Source organism: Tasmannia lanceolata, unplaced genomic scaffold (genome assembly GCF_043159265.1).
Source record: "Tasmannia lanceolata isolate RefF3 unplaced genomic scaffold, GAP_Taslan_0.1 ptg000008l, whole genome shotgun sequence".
Lineage (NCBI taxonomy): Eukaryota > Viridiplantae > Streptophyta > Magnoliopsida > Canellales > Winteraceae > Tasmannia > Tasmannia lanceolata.
This window is the reverse complement of record NW_027518685.1, coordinates 12,991,848-13,010,242: the sequence shown is the minus strand read 5'-3', so window position 1 is coordinate 13,010,242 and position 18,395 is coordinate 12,991,848. Positions and strand designations below refer to the sequence as shown.

General features: G+C 38.3%; 2 protein-coding genes across 2 annotated transcripts; both read left to right on the top strand.

Moving 5' to 3' along the window:
- Positions 1-398: 398 nt before the first annotated feature.
- Positions 399-5,305, top strand: LOC143884410 (formate dehydrogenase, mitochondrial). Its single transcript, XM_077387957.1, has 6 exons — positions 399-572; positions 1,407-1,578; positions 2,050-2,590; positions 4,055-4,179; positions 4,738-4,850; positions 4,953-5,305. The coding sequence occupies exons 1-6, from the start codon at positions 486-488 to the stop codon at positions 5,064-5,066; spliced, it is 1,152 nt and encodes a 383-aa protein (XP_077244072.1). The 5' UTR covers positions 399-485; the 3' UTR covers positions 5,067-5,305.
- A 4,688-nt stretch (positions 5,306-9,993) lies between these two features.
- On the top strand, positions 9,994-18,317 carry LOC143884409 (formate dehydrogenase, mitochondrial-like). The gene is made up of 6 exons (XM_077387956.1): positions 9,994-10,152; positions 13,961-14,132; positions 15,730-16,270; positions 16,847-16,971; positions 17,794-17,906; positions 18,001-18,317. Exons 1-6 carry the CDS (start codon positions 10,066-10,068, stop codon positions 18,112-18,114), a joined length of 1,152 nt encoding a protein of 383 aa, XP_077244071.1. The 5' UTR covers positions 9,994-10,065; the 3' UTR covers positions 18,115-18,317.
- The last annotated feature ends 78 nt before the right edge of the window (positions 18,318-18,395 follow it).

The following is an 18,395-nucleotide window of genomic DNA, read 5'->3' as shown; positions in this document are numbered from 1 at the left end:
TCTCACATATTCTAACACAACGATCCAAACCGTTTGTTTCTTGGATAGGCTATGGAGCAAAATCCAATCCTATTTGACAATTCTAACCCTCTAATAATAAGTAGCTCTGTCCAAATCCCCTGTATATGGATAAGGATAATGAAATGGATGCTGGCTGGCAGTGGGGCCCACTTATAGTAAGATTTGAAATTGATAAAAAAATTGAAATTGATGTTCACTAAATAGTGTTTTTTTAGCAGACGAGTGCGACCCCGTGACCCCCAAATTTTACATAACAATGAATCTGGTCCAAAATAAAAGGTTGTCACCACCCTCGAATAAGTGGGGCCCACGTTAGAGTTGCAAATTTTGATTGGTTTAATTCACGTGGGAGAGCAAGGAGAGAGAATCCACTACGATTTTTTATAGCTCTAAATAACACGCGTGCTTTCGTCTTCCTCATTCGGAAAAATCTCTTCCTCTTATCTCGTCTAAAGAAGGAAAAAATGGCGATGAGAAAGGCATTTGCTTCTGCGATTCAAGCTGTTGCTTCTACTGCCTCTGCCTCCTCGATTTACACCAGACAGCTCCATGTAATTTATTTCCCTTCACAATTCGCTCTTTTTTTAAAAAAAATTTACCGATTTTCTATTATCTTTTTTAATTGGTCTTCGAACTTGGAACGGGGAACATGCGTATACACTCAATGGTGGTGTATACGCATCATCTATTTTGGGCGTGACTGTAACACAATGGTGGGTCTCACATTTTATTCATCTGAACGGTTCATTTTTTAGGCCTGGCTTTCGATCTCCTGTGGCCCTAAAATCACGCCAATCACTTTTAATTCGCTCTTTCTTCTGTTTTTGACCGTCCATGTTATACGATAGATGTTAGGATCTGATGATTTGGCGTGATCTTTCATCTTTGCCTCTTTGGGACATCAGATCCAAAGCAAGGTTTATTAAGTGGACGGTTCAGATCAATCAATGGTGGGACCCATAATACAATCTGAAATAAGACTGCACTCCTGCCATTTCGAACCGCTGCTTAAACTCATCTGCACTCCACTCGTTACTTCCGTGACTCAGCAGGGACTCGAGCTGAGTCACATGAACCCGGACAGGCATAATCAGGGCCTCGGGGTTATGAAAACCAATCGAAACGGCCTCCATCATCAGACCTAGGGTTTGGTCTCTCTGAAAATCATCTGAGTATTTATTTTGAGCCTTTGCCAAAGTCTTCACAAATATAGTAAAATCATCAAAGCCCTGCATACTTATATAATCTTTCTGAATCATATACAATTCTTATATTGTTCTCTGTTTTTGGGCTTTAATGATTCGAGCAATTAAACATTTTCTTCAGAGATTTGCCTTGCTATTGGACATTATGCTGATTGGGTTTCTCTTAATTGTCATAAAAAGGCTTCTCCTGGAAAGAAGAAGATTGTGGGTGTGTTCTACAAGGCTAACGAGTATGCTTCAATGAATCCAAACTTTTTGGGTTGCGCTGAGGCTGGTTTGGGCATACGCGAGTGGTTGGAATCACAAGGCCATGAATATATTGTCACTGATGACAAAGAAGGACCCAATTGTGGTGAGTCTATATTACCCATGAGGCTCTTTTTCTCCCAAATTTGTTAAACTTTCATTTAGAACTTTTATATAAGATAAAGGAATGGGAATGAAATAGAAATAAATGGTATTACTTTTGATTTTTCAATGAATCAACTACTTTCAGACCATGACTTTCTTACTTAGGTGGAATGGTGAGATCTGTAAAGTCTAACAATTACTGTGTATAGTCTATGATAATTAGTAACTGAATAACTGATAATTAGTTGTGCAAATTTTTGCCCATAATGGCATCAGTACTTGGGTACTACGTGATATAGGGTGATAGAACATCAAAATTCAGTTCTAGTATTTTACTATTATCAAAATTCAGTTCTAGTAATTTGCTATTTTATTTGATTCTAAGAATAACAGACTGTCTTACTGATCTTAGTTATTAAAAACTATTCAAAAGGCTGAATTTTCTTTTGGAAATGTATATTTCTTAATACAGAACTTGAGAAGCACATTCCAGACCTACACGTTCTTATAACTACACCATTCCATCCGGCCTACGTTACAGCCGAAAGGATAAAGAAGGCCAAGAATTTAGAAGTCCTCCTCACTGCTGGAATTGGCTCTGACCATGTTGATCTCAAAGCCGCAGCTGCTGCTGGATTGACAGTCGCTGAGGTCACTGGATCCAATGTGGTCTCTGTTGCTGAAGATGAGCTCATGAGAATTCTCATTCTCGTTCGCAATTTTCTACCTGGTTATAATCAGGTGATCAAAGGGGATTGGAACGTTGCCGGCATTGCTTATAGGGCTTATGATCTTGAGGGAAAGACGGTCGGGACAATTGGTGCAGGGCGTATTGGAAAGCTTTTGCTCCAACGCTTGAAGCCATTCAACTGTAACCTCCTCTACCACGACCGACTCAGGATTGAACCGGAGCTCGAGAATCAGTTGGGTGCAAAATTTGAGGAAGATGTTGATAAAATGCTTCCCAAGTGTGACATAGTTGTTGTCAACATGCCTCTTACGGAAAAAACTAAGTAAGAACTTTCCCACATACCTCAGCTTTTATCTAGCATTTCAAATGGGATCTTACCTGTTTATGACTAAAATTGTTCCAGAAAGTAGTTAATTCTCTAGATTGTTTTATGACCAAACACTTTTATGGAAAAAAAAGGCTTGGATTATGATTCTAAAATCTCCAAACCACCATTTCCAGTTCCCCCTCAAAGTGACAGATGTCATTCACTGTCTCATTTTTCTATCTAGTGTAAAGACACCTTTGCTTGTTTTTCACCATAGTTTCCAATATGTCCTCAATTCAGGGAAAAAGCAACGATATCCATATATTGAACCTATTCTGAATATATTTCCTATACTATATATAGCATTAATCAAAAGTGTAAAAACAAAGTAATCTTCAATTGAGAAAACTTATAATTGGTTTCTTGTGCATGAATCCAACTATGCATCACCATATGTTCAAATAGCTCTGATACCACTTTATAGAGAATAATCTGGCAGGCCTAACATGATTTATATGGCCCGTACATAATGGAAATAGTGAAGAAAAACAAAGCATGTGGATAACATTAGGAGTGTTCATTATTCGGTTAAAACCGAATAACCGAACCGAATTGGTTTGGTCGGTTCGGTTTTGGTTTTTTTTTTTTGGCAATTCGGTTTTGGTTTCGGTTATCTCCAAAAAAAAATCGGTTAACCGAAATAACCGAATTAATGATAAAAACCATTATTTTTTCAAAAAAAGGTGTGATATGGGCACTCCAAAGGATGATCGAAACCGTCCATTTGATTGATCACAACTTAATTAGGTTGTGCTCAAAAAATCATTTCGATTGGATCATCCTAGCCCTTCGATCGAAACAAAGATTTTGCTTTTTTCCCTCCTTTTCTCCCATTATTCGGTTCGGTTTTTTTTAATTTCGGTTCGGTTTCGGTTACCGAAATTTGATAACCGAAATTATTTCGGTTATCAAATTTCGGTTATTTTGGTTCGGTTATAACCGAATAACCACCCCTAGATAACATGACTATTTTCCATGGTTTGGCAACTATACTTACATGGCCCATACACAATGGTTTCCGCATGGTCTAAAACCATACAAAATATACAGAATCCTTTCCTGTAATCTTTATAAACCTTCTTACTCCCTCGTTTTTTCCATAAGAGATACTTTCTCATCCCACGATCGCACATATCATGGGGTATACTCTACCTTGTAGTCTTAGATTATTAAACCTACGTCTCTCACGCTCTATTTCTGTCCTAGTCCAACTAGGAAATCACAAGAGAGCACATTCACGTCCAAATGCTCTCTTTCCTAATCCTATCAGGGAGATACAACACAAGAGTCCCTCCACATGGAAACAAGACAAGAATCCCAACACCACCTTTGTATAGTTGATTTTCCATTATTCAGTGTCTGTTCACTTTTCTGAATTTAAGAGCCCAGCTTATTAAAATCATTGCAATTATGTAACAGGGGGATGTTCGACAAAGAGAGGATTGCAAAGTTGAAGAAGGGAGTCCTTATTGTGAACAATGCCCGAGGGGCAATCATGGATGCCCAAGCTGTGGCAGATGCTTGTGCCAGCGGGCATATTGCAGGTAACTCAACATTTGCATTTCTCATGAGGTGATTGTGCATCCGCGATGGAAAGACTATTGAATTTCATCAACATATTGATGGACTATAGAATGATGATAGAAAAAAATTTCAAAACTTAGCCATGCATAACTTTACAAGTCCAAAATCTTTCTTGGTTTTCTTTCTCTGCTACCAAGTGTAAGAAAGATATTTGCCTTCTTTTTCTTGCTACATAAGCAAGGATTTTATTGAAGTGGATAGATTTTACATGGATATCAATACTGCAACCATAGAACTTGAGTAAAAGATAAGAAACTATAGACAAACCCTTTATCGGTGTCTATTTACGTCGATTCTTAAAGTCAATGCAAAGCTTTGACATGCCAGATTCCCTTGTTTGAGTAACACCTGCAATTTCAGCAGCATTACCTTTAATTTTGTGGTCAATTGCATTCCTAATCATGGTTCACTCTTGAGAATGATCTTTACTTTTCAATTTTTCCTTACAGTTATTATCATTATTTTACCTTACATCTTAAGTCGAAACTTCTTTTAAATTAAGATCCTCTGACCTTCAGGTTACAGTGGAGATGTGTGGAATCCGCAGCCGGCCCCTAAGGATCATCCATGGCGTTACATGCCAAACCATGCAATGACACCTCATATTTCAGGCACCACAATTGATGGTCAGGTAAAATTTTGTTCATGGGTCTATTTCCTTTTTTCTTATCTTCTCTTCCTTTCTCATTTTATACAGTTGATGAATAATTTGATGCCATCTGAAATGGTGCAGTTGCGATATGCTGCCGGGACTAAAGACATGTTGGACAGGTATTTCAAGGGAGAGGAGTTTCCTCAGCAAAATTACATTGTCAAGGAGGGCAAATTGGCCAGCCAGTATATCTGATTCTAACCTCCCCTGCCTATCTATAGAGTCATTATGTGAATAAAAGGTGTTGGCTATGCTTGTGGACTGGTTTGTGATTGTAAAGATGCCAACATACCTATTTAGTTTTGTAAGAATGTTGAGGAGTGTAATCATATTTGAATGATGGTTTAAATCCCATAAACCTCTACTTTTAGGAGGCAAGTGTAATGCACCAAGTAAATGTGGTAACAAAGATGTTTTCTTCTTTTTTCTATTTACTCTGGTTGGTGTAAAACTCTCTGCTCTCTCATCGCCACCATTCAAATAAGGACATGTTTAATGACAAGCCTGTCCATCCAATGGACCCACTGTGCATGGGCCACATCACATAATGAACATTACCAATCATATGAAAAATGGGCCTTTTTCCAAATGACTGAATGGCCAGCATCTAGCAATGACTGTTTTTAGGGTGATACCCCCTTCCCAGTCATTGTGAGATTGTTCAATTCAAAAATTACGTCTTGATACTGGTATTGGCACCAACATGTGCTAATAGTTGCACTAACTACTCCTGTTTTACTGTTTAAATAGCTGCCAAAGGTTATCACAGTTCTCAAAAAGCTCTGAGAAGACATATTAAAACAGAAAAAATAAGCTAAGTTTCTGCAATCATTAAAACACAGTAGTGCCAATATCTGTAGCATACATCTATTTTCTTTCACACCTCCTCAAATACATCCTTTTTACTTGCACTTCCATGAAAATCAAGAAGTTTCTAAGAAAAAATATTAGAAGCACCATCAAAACAGTGGGGCCGAAAACGTGGCGTAATTTGTACACGTGGCACATCTCTGGACGTCCTAGGATAAGGATAATGACAAGGATAGAGAGAGAGAGAGAGAGAGAGAGAGAGAGAGACCAAGTTCTCTACGTTTTCTCCTTGTTTACATCGGTTGGTCGTGTGAAGACTTTGTGAAATTGCGATGAGCAAAGCTACTGCTGCTTCAGTCTCTGGCTCTTTGATTCACAACAAACAGCTCCATGTAATTCCCCTTCACAGTTCCTCTTTCTTCTCCTTCTAGGATTTTCTCTTAATTTTGATTGTTCTTGGATGTTTTTTGGGAAGGGAAAATGACCAAATGAAAGGACTTTCTACTGACTATGACATATGAAGAGGGGAGATTTGAAAATAACCCATCTATAGTGATGGTGACTAGTTTGCAAGGGTTTAGGACAAAAATACCCTCATTTTTAAAATACCGTCACCTCTCTCTCTCTCTCTCATGGGATTATCCCAACCATCAATTAGAGGGTCACAATTCCTCTCTCTTTCTCTCTCATGGGATGATCCCAACAGTCCATTAGAGGGCTCTCTCTCTCTCTCTCTCTCTCTCTCTCTCTCTCTCTCTCGCGTGGGATGATCCCAACCGTCCATTAGAGGGCCCCAATGCCCCCCTCTCTCTCATGGGATGATCCCAACCGTCCATTAAAGGGCCACAATGCCCCCCTCTCTCTCATGGGAAGATCCCAACCGTCTATTAGAGGGCCACAATTCCTCTCTCTTTCTCTCTCATGGGATGATCCCAACAGTCCATTAGAGGGCCACAATGCCCCTCTCTCTCTCTCTCTCTCTCTCTCTCTCTCTCTCTCTCTCGTGGGATGATCCCAACCGTCCATTAGAGGGCTCCAATGCCCCCCCTCTCTCATGGGATGATCCCAACCGTCCATTAAAGGGCCACAATGCCCCCCTCTCTCTCATGGGATGATCACAACCGTCTATTAGAGGGTCACAATGCCCCTATCTCTCTCATGGGATGATCCCAACCGTCCATTAGAGGGCCACAATGCCCTCTTTCTCTCATGGGATGATCCCAACCGTCCATTAGAGGGTCACAATGCCCCTCAGGTTCGTGCACCTCTCTCCGGTATCCTCTTATTCTGAGTGAACCTCCTCTCACAGGTTGGTAGTCTCTCCCTTTCAGTTGTTTAAACCCCTAATTTTTTTAGAAATCTATGGTTTAAAGCCTTAAAGTTTGGTTTAAACCCCTAATTTTCCCCAAATTTTTCACAGATTATTGGTTTAAACCTCCAAGTTTGGTTTAGAAATTTAGTTTAGAAAACCCTATATTTTTCCAAATTAGTTGAGAAAACCGTATATTTTGGAAAATCAGTTTAGAAAACTCTATAATTTTCCCAAATCAGTTTAGACTCAAACCAATAAGTTAGGGTTGGTACTCTCTCTCTTTCAGTTTGGAAAATCAGCAACTAAAACCCGAATTTTTTTTAGAAATCTATGGTTTAAAGCCCTAAAGTTTGGTTATGTTTTTTAGAAATTTATGGTTTAAAGTCGTAAAGTTTTGTTTGAACCCCTAATTTCTTACAATTGTATGGTTTAGAGCCCTAAAGTTTGGTTTAAACCCCTAATTGCTTCCAATTTTTTCACAATTTTTTTTCGACCCACAATTACGGGCAACTTCTTCCCGCCGATGTATTCAAATGATACCGCATCCTTTACAACGCCGTCGACGTGTAAGATAAAAGAAGCTCTTCGTTCTACCGTTCTTCTGTTTACACAAAATTAAACCATTGTCAAAATAACCAATTGAAAAAAAATCATTCCAATTAACAAGTAAAGCAGACATTTTAGAATTATGCACAACTTCAACCACTACTAAATCTCCATAAAACAACATAAACCACTACTAAGACAATTCGGGCCACTTTTAAACACTCTAGACCACTACTAAGTCATGACAAGGAAATATGAACCACTGCTTACCCTATATAAACCACTTATAAATTCTATAAACCACTGTTAAGCCAATATAAACCACTTATAAACACTCTAAACCATTGGTAATCCTAAATAAACAACTTATAAACACTCTAAAACCACTGGTAAGTCTATATAAACCACTTATAAACACTCTAAACCACTGATAGGGTTATATAAACCACTTATAAACACTATAAACCACTGATAAGCCACTCTAAAACCACTGGTAAGTCTATATAAGCCACTTCTTACCCTGTATAAACCATGTATAAACACTCTAAACCACTGATAAGCCTACATAAACCACTTATAAACAGTCTAAACCACTGATAGGCTTATATAAACCACTGTTTACCCTATATAAACCAGTTGTAAAAACTCTAAACTACTGATAAACCTATATAAACCACTTACAAACACTATAAACTACTTCTTACCCTGTATAAACCATGTATAAACACTCTAAACCACTGATAAGCCTACATAAACCACTTATAAACAGTCTAAACCACTGATAGGCTTATATAAGCCACTGTTTACCCTATATAAACCAGTTGTAAACACTCTAAACCACTGATAAGCTTATATAAACCACTTATAAACACTATAAACTACTTCTTACCATGTATAAACCAATGATAAACACTCTAAACCACTGATAAGCCTACATAAACCACTTATAAACACTCTAAATCACTGATAGGCTTATATAAACCACTGTTTACCCTATATAAACCAGTTGTAAACACTCTAAACCACTTATAAGCCTATATAAACCACTTATAAACACTATAAACTACTGCTCACCCTGTATAAATCATTTATAAATCCTTATAAACCAATTATAAACACTCTAAACCACTGGTAAGCCTTAATAAACCACTAATTACGATTATAAACCACTACGGAGGATTCTTAACCAAAGAAGCTATATAAACCACTTATAAACACCCGCTTCAGTACCGGTTTATGGTAGTGAAATACTGGTTAAACTTAAGAAATTAGTATTTTACAGAAAAATAACAATGATTATAAAGTGTTTAAAGTAATTTAAATAAGATTAAATAGTGATTGAAGGCTTTCTGCAATGGAAGACAGTAGTTTAACATGGAAAACTTTCATTCAAGTTTATAAACATGCCTTATAATGGAAAGAGAGGGGAGAGGGGTAAAAATACACACCTTTCCATTAAATGGAAGCTTTCTGCAATGGAATTGTGGTTTCTAGTGAAGATTTTTAAGATTTCCAAATCCAATAACATTTTTTTCCAATATTTGTTGAAAATGGAGGCGTTGTGCAATGTAATGAAGGGTTAGGAAGGCTTTCACATCTAAAAATGAGGTTTTCAGCAATAGAATGGAGCTTTTGGCATCTAACAATGGAGGTTTTTGGGTTTCAAAAATGGAGGTTTTTGGGTTTTTCATACGTACGTTTTTTTGGTAGGTGGGAGGAAGAAGAAGAAGAGGGAAAAAGGTGGGTTTTGGGATTTGTTTTTCTCTAAATGTAATCATTTCAAAAAGGTGATTTGATAGGGGGAGAGAGAGAGAGAGTCAAGGGCATTTTAGTCATATGCACTCTTGATTGGTGATTTAGAAAACACTCCTCTTGAAATGTTATAGTCAGTATAAACCCCTTCTATTTGGTCATTTTCCCATGTTTTTTTTTTGGAATGATAATTGTTCCCGGAAGTTGGAATAGAAAACTTTCTGTAGATCTTTAGGAACGAAAAAATGTTGGAAGAATCGGGGGAATAACTGGGTTGTGACTGTCTACACTGAATAATTGCCTATCGGTTCCACTTCGATGCGGGACTCAATCCAAATCGGTTCGAAACATGATTGATCTTCCTAGAGGGAAGGGGTGGTCCACTTTTGTAATCAAAACATAATTTATGAGATAAAATTCTTCATTAATTTAAAACTGACTAATTACATGTTATTTATAGAAAATCAACTTACCACTCTCTACTAAAACTCCCAAGTCAATATAAGCCTCCAAAATCACATTTCCACTTCACTTAGAAAATACATCTAAGTACTGACACTTCGATGAAAATCATGAACTGAAAAACTATCAAATCAGTGGGGCCACGATGAAGTCCACAACAAGAAAACTTGGCGTATTGTAATTGGTTTGGTACACGTGTGCACATCTGTCAAACATCCGAGGATAAGGACAATGACAAGGACAGAGAGAACCCCAAGTAGTCTACGTTTTCTCCTCGTTGACATCAGTTGTTCGTGCGAAAGACTTTGAGAAATGGCGATGAGCAAAGCTGCTGCTTCTGCAATCCGAGCCGTTGCTTCTTCTGTTTCTGGCTCTTTGATTCACACCAAACAGCTCCATGTAATTCCCCTTCACAATTCCTCTTTCTTCTTTATTTTTTTGTAGGATTTTCTCTCTGTTTTGATTGTTATGGGTAGTCTTTTTTTTTTCATGATAAGTGTTATTTGTGCAAAAACTTTGTTATAGCTATGAAATCCCGACCACGTCAATGAGCCAGGTAAATCCGATCCAATTGTGCACGAATAGACAGAATAGTAAAAATAAAAGCAAACCACAAGATGAACACTGAGATTTCAGGTGGTTCGGCCAAGATGCCTATGTCCACAAGCGAGAACATGATCTATGAGAAAACAAAATTACAAGGATTACAACAGCATTAACCCGCAACCCACAGCCCTTTTCCATGTTTTCTCATCCAGGACTGTACATTAGAGTAACTGTTACGTGCCTAGATGGGTCCCACTTAGATAGAATAAATTAGTTTATATTTGTGGTATTTTCTCTCTAGTTGTTTGGCATGGTAGGAGTCTTGTAGATAAGAGTTATCTAGATTGGCTTGGGTCGGTGTTTTAGAGGCATTGGTCAAGTGGGCTTTCTATGAGTAACATGTAAGTAGTTTTTTTCTTTAAAAAAAAAAAATAAAATAAAAAAATCAATGAAGAAACTTGTTTTGTCTTTGTACACAAAGGAGGACTGATTCTTCCCTCGATGTGGGTCAAGAGGCCGATCTTCCCTCTAAGAAGATCAATCGCATTCGTAGCAGTAATGTTTGGGGTTCTACACACCGTATAAGTGAATGGATGTGGATGGGCTTATAAGGACTTGGGCACCCTCCCCTTGATGGCTAGCAACAACTCGTATCAGAGTCATGGATGTGGGTGGGCTTATAAGGACTTGGGCACCCTCCCCTTGATGGCTAGCAACAACTCGTATCAGAGTCAGGGCGTGGTAACCCTGGTGTGCCTTCGAGGATGGAAAATTCCCTCGGGGAAGATCTCGATAATTTTGGTGTGTCTCCGAGGATGGAAAAATCCGTCGGGGAAGATCTCGTAGTTCCCATGTGGCTCCCGCGTGTATAGGCGAGATTGTCCTAGTTGCTTTCGTGGAGGGGGAGGTTGTTTGGGGTTCCATGCAAAAGTAAAAGATCCCACACCGGATAAGTGAATGGATGATAAGGACTTGGACACCCTCCTCTTAACGGCTAGCTTTTAAGGGTGAGTTCTACCCGAGTCCCAACAAGTAACATGAGAAAAGCACAAGAGAAGAGAAAACTCACGAGGAAGCGGTGAAAACACCGAAGAGAACTCTTTCTCTTTCTCTCTTTCTCTCAAGCCCCACCACACCTAGACATGTGGTTTTTTCCTTTTATAAACCTTTCCTTTTATAAACCTAACCTAGCACTCCCCGTCTTTCTCTCTTCTAGTCCAACTAGGAAACCATAGAAGGAAGCATCTCATGTGGAGAGTCCCATGTGGAATGGAAAACAAGGCAACTTTCCCAACAACCTCCAACATAGCTTGTTTCCCAACCACCTGAAGATTTTTGATTGATTTCACCACCAGTCCTCTGTCACCACAAACCACCATAGGCCTTGAGAAGTACCAGCTACATACCATGAAATCATCCTGGTTCTGACTCCACCTGTCTTGATTAATACGGCCAATGCACATGTGTAGATGCCGACCCGTTGGCGCACACAGTTAATCCTGGAGAGGGATCTCGTTCCGTCCTCCCCATCCTAGGAACTGTCACCTCCTCACCATCATCTGCAACCTGGGAATGTGCCTTTGCACCAACCACAAAAAAGACCTTACCTGTGCTCCTGCCACTCTATTTCCAACTAGCCATGGAGATCTTAGGAACACTAGTCATCGTGTCCCCAATCAGATGATATAATCTGCCACTCGGTATTTGTCATCTTATGTGGCTTCTCATCCTTTCCCTTCAATGCCTTAGCTTGAACAAGGATGTCCCCCACACTCATCTGCCATAGGATGAAAATGCCTTTTTCCGTTAAACATGTCAATGTTGAATTTAGTAGAACTCGACTTTACCATCATCTCATATCACTTGGCACTTCTCATTGTAGGGCTCCACCTGAATCTAACAATTTGGACTTGCCGTTTCTTAAATGCAAAGAAAATTGATTTTATTGAATAGGAACCACAACAAGACTTGCTTGCAATCTCTCTCACCAATGGGGAGTAGGAGAGCCGTTAAGGGTGATCGTGAAATAGGTATCAGGAATACAACCTTTAATCCAACTTACCCATTTATCCGCAAATAAAAAAGGATTTACAAGCTGCTTTGGAAGAATTGATTCCCGAGTGCAGAGCAAGGAGTTCAGATTGATTGATGCCTTAGTCCACTCTCTCTAATATTTTTTCTACATCCTACAATCACTCTGACTGTGATCTAACTTTAATACCCACTATCACTCCACCAGCGCCCCAACTAACGATCATCTCTGATACAACTTGTTGAGAATCCGCCAAGTAAATCTGATCTGATCATGTACAAATAAACGGAATAGTAAAAATAAAAGTAAACCACAAGATGAATGCTGAGATTTTACGTGGTTCAACCAAGATGCCTACGTCCACGGGTGAGAACACAATCTTCCACTATGAGAAAACAAAATTACAAGGATTACAACGGGATTAACCTGAAGCCCTTCCCTTGTCTTCTCATCCAAGATCGTAATGAGAGTAACCCGTGAAAAACCCAAGAGAAAACCCAAGAGGAACCCAGAAAAAAACCCAAGAGAACTCTAGCTCTCTTTCTCTCTTATTTCTCTCAAGCCCCACCACACATGGACATGTGTTTTTTCCTTTTATAAACCTAGCGTAGCACTTCCTTCTTTCTCTCTCCTAGTCCAATTAGGAGACACATAAGCCTCTCATGTGGAGAGTCCCACGTGGAATGGAAAACAAGGTCACTTTCCTATCAGACTCCCAACTCCCCAAGACTCGGTCAATCTCAATAAACCGAGTCCCCATAGTAATAATAGCCTACTCAATTGAATCATTCAAGTAGGCTTGCCGAATTGGGCGAGTTTAAACCCACCTCAATAACTAAGAGAGTAGTATTCCAAGTTAGACCTTTTAAAGTGTAGACAAACTTGTAAAAACTGCTATTAATTTCTCTTTGACGAGGTAGTGTTTGCATTTCATTGGTGAAAAATATAATTGAATTACTAAAACTCTGTTTGTAAACAGTTTATTTTTATTTAACTTCGATTCCATACAAATATATTGAGCTCAAATTTGATCAATCTAGACCATCCATCTGCTGCCCTCACTTCCATTGCTCAACCTCTGCCCAAGTGGTATAATCCTAATTCCAGCTATAGATGCAGCGTAAAATAAAATACAGGCAATGTCTACATTCAGAGATCCGAAACACATTTTTCCCATGGTCAGGATTCTCTACTCAATAGTCTTTTTAGGCTTTGTGAAATCCATTGTGGAGCCCACCAGGTGTAACATAACTGTCAAAGGTGGACCCACTTACGCCTTGTCATAATAATGATATGGATGCAGCGGCATTAGATCAATTTTCATAAAAAAAATAAGCATTCAATTACAGGAAGTGAAAAATCATTAGCTTACGGTCGTTACATTGCATCAAACTATCATGTAGAATGGCAGTTTATTTTGAGCCCGTGGCCAAATTTATTCACATATATAATGATATCATCAAATCCCACACTCCATATTCTTGCATATCTAATCTTTCTGCATCATATACCATGCTTGAATTTCTGATTGCTTTGGCTTAATGATTCAAGTAATTAAGCGCATTCACAGTAGTTTTGCCTTGTTATGGACATTATGAAAATTGGATATCTCTTAATTATCATAAACAGGCTTCTCCTGGAAGGAAGAAGATTGTGGGTGTGTTCTACAAGGCTAACGAGTTTGCTTCAATGAATCCGAACTTTGTCGGTTGCGCAGAGGCTGGTTTGGGCATACGTGAGTGGTTGGAGTCACAAGGACATCAGTACATCGTCACCGATGACAAAGATGGATCCGATTGTGGTCAGTATATATTAGTGATGAAGCTCTTGTCTTCCATATTAGACTGCTTTTGAAAAAAAATATAATAGAAATGATGGGTAAAATCGTTTATCAATAATAGCATGATTTGCAAGACTCGCGATTGGTCTGGTTTTCTGTTTAACATGATTTGGTTTCATATATTTAAAAATTTTACTGTGAGAATGAGAAGTACGGAAATTTATGTTATTTAGGAAATGAATAGAAATAGTAGTATAAGTTTGATTATCCAATCAAACCACCAGCTTTCACCATGAATTCTATCAGTTTTTTTTTTACTCAAAGTGGACTGGTGAGATTTGTAAACTCTAACCATTACTCAATACTCAAGTGTATAATCTATGATCAACCATACATTTTAATATGCTACACTTCCTTGAGATGATGGGACAGCCTCAGACTTCTAGGCAGAATGAAAAGCAGCTGATACAATAAGACTGCAGACCACATAATACGAAACCTGATGATTCCTCTTTACTGAATTCTCTAGTAACTGGATAACAAAAGAGTGTTTCAGTAAGAGAAAGAAGCAACGAATGAACTGATAATTATACCACTAGAGGCTTATGTTATTGACATTGGTAGTTCTAGAAAGTGGTTTCAAAATCATTAAAAAAAGAAAGAAAAGAAAGTGGTCTCAAACAGCATTGGTTCTTACGTATAAAATTTACATGCTTACTGGATAATCATTTCAAGAAGATATTAGTTCTGTAAAATCTGAGATGAAATGGTAATGTTCTTCCCCAACTGATTTCATGTCTCCTCTCTCTGTTACAAACTGGAGAGTTGTAATTCTAGACAAATGAAAATACATTTCATAAATCACCAATAATTTGTGTATGTAAGCAGGTACATTTATATAATATACCGCTGCATGGCAAGTTTGGAATTTAAACCAGAAACTTACTACAGTGAAAAATTAGTGCCCCCATTAGAGGGAATCCTTGAATTGCGTTCTAGAAACTAGTAGATACCTTCACTAGTAGTCAGTTGGATAAACGCACCAAAGTGCATATGCTATTATCTCTAGCTGGATCCTTTCATTAGCCTTTTATGAATGCAGTATTTTTTCCTTGTTTGATGATCCCCTTATTCTCTAGAATGAATGTTGATTTGTGCATCTTGTCCACAGTGTATTCATATATCCAAATTTAGAATTTTTATCTGGTAGAATCCCGTGCCAATACTTAGTTTTGCAAATTCTTGCTCATAATGGCATCAGTACTTGAGGTTTTTTTATTGAATCTTTTTCAAAAAAAAATTTATCTGGTAGAATCCTGTGCCAATACTTAGTTTTGCAAATTCTTGCTCATAATGGCATCAGTACTAGTGGTTTTTTTATTGAATCTTTTTCAAAATAAAAATAAAAATGGCATCAGTACTATTATCTGATGCAGGTTGATAAACCATCAAAATTCAGATCTAGTAATTTAGTATTTTATTTGGTTCTGTGAATAACAGTATCTTATTTATTTTAGTTCTTATTTGATTCTATGAATAACAATGTCTGATTGATTTTAGTTCTTAAAATCTCTTCAAAATGATGACTTTTTTCGGGGATTATATATTCTTAATACAGAACTTGAGAAGCATATTCCAGACACACATGTTCTCATAACCACCCCCTTCCATCCGGCATACGTTACAGCAGAAAGGATAAAGAAGGCCAAGAATTTAGGACTTCTCCTCACTGCTGGAGTTGGCTCTGATCATATTGATCTGAAAGCAGCTGCAGAGGCTGGACTGACGGTGGCTGAGGTCACTGGATGCAATGTGGTCTCAGTTGCAGAAGATGAGCTAATGAGAATTCTCATTCTCGTTCGCAATTTTATACCTGGCTATAAACAGGTGATCGAAGGGGATTGGAATGTTGCTGCCATTGCTTATAGAGCTTATGATCTCGAGGGAAAGACAGTTGGGACAATTGGTGCAGGGCGTATTGGAAAGAATTTGCTCCAACGTTTGAAGCCGTTCAACTGTAACCTCCTCTACCATGACCGAATCAATATGGAACCGGAGCTCGAGAGTCAGTTGGGTGCGAAATTTGAGGAAGATGTTGATACAATGCTTCCCAAGTGTGACATAGTTGTTATCAACACACCTCTCACTGAAAAAACTAAGTACGAACTTACCCACATACCTGTTATTTCCTCTATTATTTCAAAGTGAATCTTACCTATTTTTAACTAACAATGTTTTAGAGAGTAGTTAACTTCAATACATTGTTTTATGACCAAACACTTTTATGGAAGACACATGACTATGATTCTAAAATCTCCAAACCATCATGCCACCTCCAGTCTCCACCTCCCTCTCTTTTCTCTCTTGCAGAGGCTGATAGCCCCCTTTTCAAAGTGGCAGATGTCATTAAGAGTGTCATTTTTATCTAGTGTAAAGATTATCACTTCTGCTTTTTTTTTTCTTTATATTTTCCAAAATTTCCACATTTCATGAAAATAGCAACGGTATTCATTTATTTAACCTATTCTCACTAAATTTACTTTACCTTATATTGCATTTAACAAATGGTATAAAAGATTAAAAAGTCTGCAATTGGGAAAACTATTGTAGGTTTTTTGTGCAGGAATCCAAGTGTGTTCCCATAACTGAATAGTTGATTTGCCATTGTTTGGAGTCTGAACATATTTCTGACTTTAAGAGCTCAGCTTATTACAATCATTGCAATTATGTCACAGGGGAATGTTCAACAAAGAGAGGATTGCAAAATGTAAGAAAGGGGTTTACATTGTGAACAATGCTCGAGGGGCAATCATGGATACCCAAGCTGTGGCAGATGCTTGTGCCAGCGGGCATATTGCAGGTAACTCTACATATGCATTTCTCGACCATCCACTGAGATGCACGCATAGACATGAAGTGATTGTGCGTGCAAAATGTTAAGATTGTTGCATCTGATCAACATATTGTACCAGAAAGTGAAAGAAAGATACATGCATTCTTTTTCTTCCTAAATAAGGTAGGATTTTGTTGAAGTGGATAGATTTTATATGGGTAACAACAATGCAGGCATAAAACTTAACGCAAAGTAAGAGAGAAGAAAATATGGACTAACACCTTATCCGTTACGTCTCAAATCTAATCCCATTTATACTTCTATGGTCCCCTCTGATTACAATGTTGAACCAAGGGCCGCGTCTGTGAGGGATGCCGCCTACAATGTTGAACCAAGGCCGCGTCTGTGAGGGATGCCGCCCCCTATGCGGGTGACCGGGTCAGTGTTCCCAAACCACTGAATAGGGCTATTTTGTAAGATAAAAATCACAAATTTCCTTCTTCAGGTGAAGCTTCATCAGTGGGAGTAGGGTTGTGAACCTGTGTTCTTAGTCTCGAATCTATCTTCTTTTAGAGATTTTTGAATAGATTAAGATGAATTTTCATGCCACGCAATACTCAACCAAGAATCTTCACATCAGCAAGTAAAGTCAGCTGATTACTTCTCAACAAATATGAATTTTTTTTTGTCCACGGGATAGTTTCAAGAACATTTAATCTTGCAATCAGTTGGAATCCTATCATGGTTTACAGTTGAGAGCTTTCAAATTTTCATCACAATTGCTATCATTATTTTAGCTTAAGATCTTCAGTTGAAACTTCCTTAGAATTAAGGTCTTTTCCGCTGAAGGTTATGGTGGAGATGTGTGGTATCCGCAGCCGGCCCCTAAGGATCATCCATGGCGATACATGCCAGACCATGCAATGACACCTCACATTTCAGGCACCACCATCGATGCTCAGGTAAATTTTTGTTCATGGGTATGTTTCTGCTTTTCAGTTTTTCTTGATCTCTGCCTCTCCTTTTTATGATTGGATGCAACTTGAAATGGTGCAGTTGCGATATGCCGCCGGAGTTAAAGAGATGTTAGAGAGATATTTCAAGGGAGAGGAGTTCCCTCTAGAAAATTACATTGTGAAGGAAGGCAAACTGGCCAGCCAATATCTCTGATTCTAACCTCCCCCACATATCTATAGAGTAATTATGTGAATAAATGGTGTTGAATATGTTTCTGAGGCAGCAACAGTTGGGGTGATTGTAAAAGTGCCAATATAATTCTCAGCTTTGTGAGAGTTAGAAGGAATGTAATCATCCTGTACAAGTTTACTTGTAGAAGGCAGATATAATGCACCAAATAAATATTGTTACAAAGATGGTGTTTTCTATTTAGATAGGTTGATAGAAAATTAAGGGCACTGATAAATCGCCCCCATATATCTGAAATCGACCCC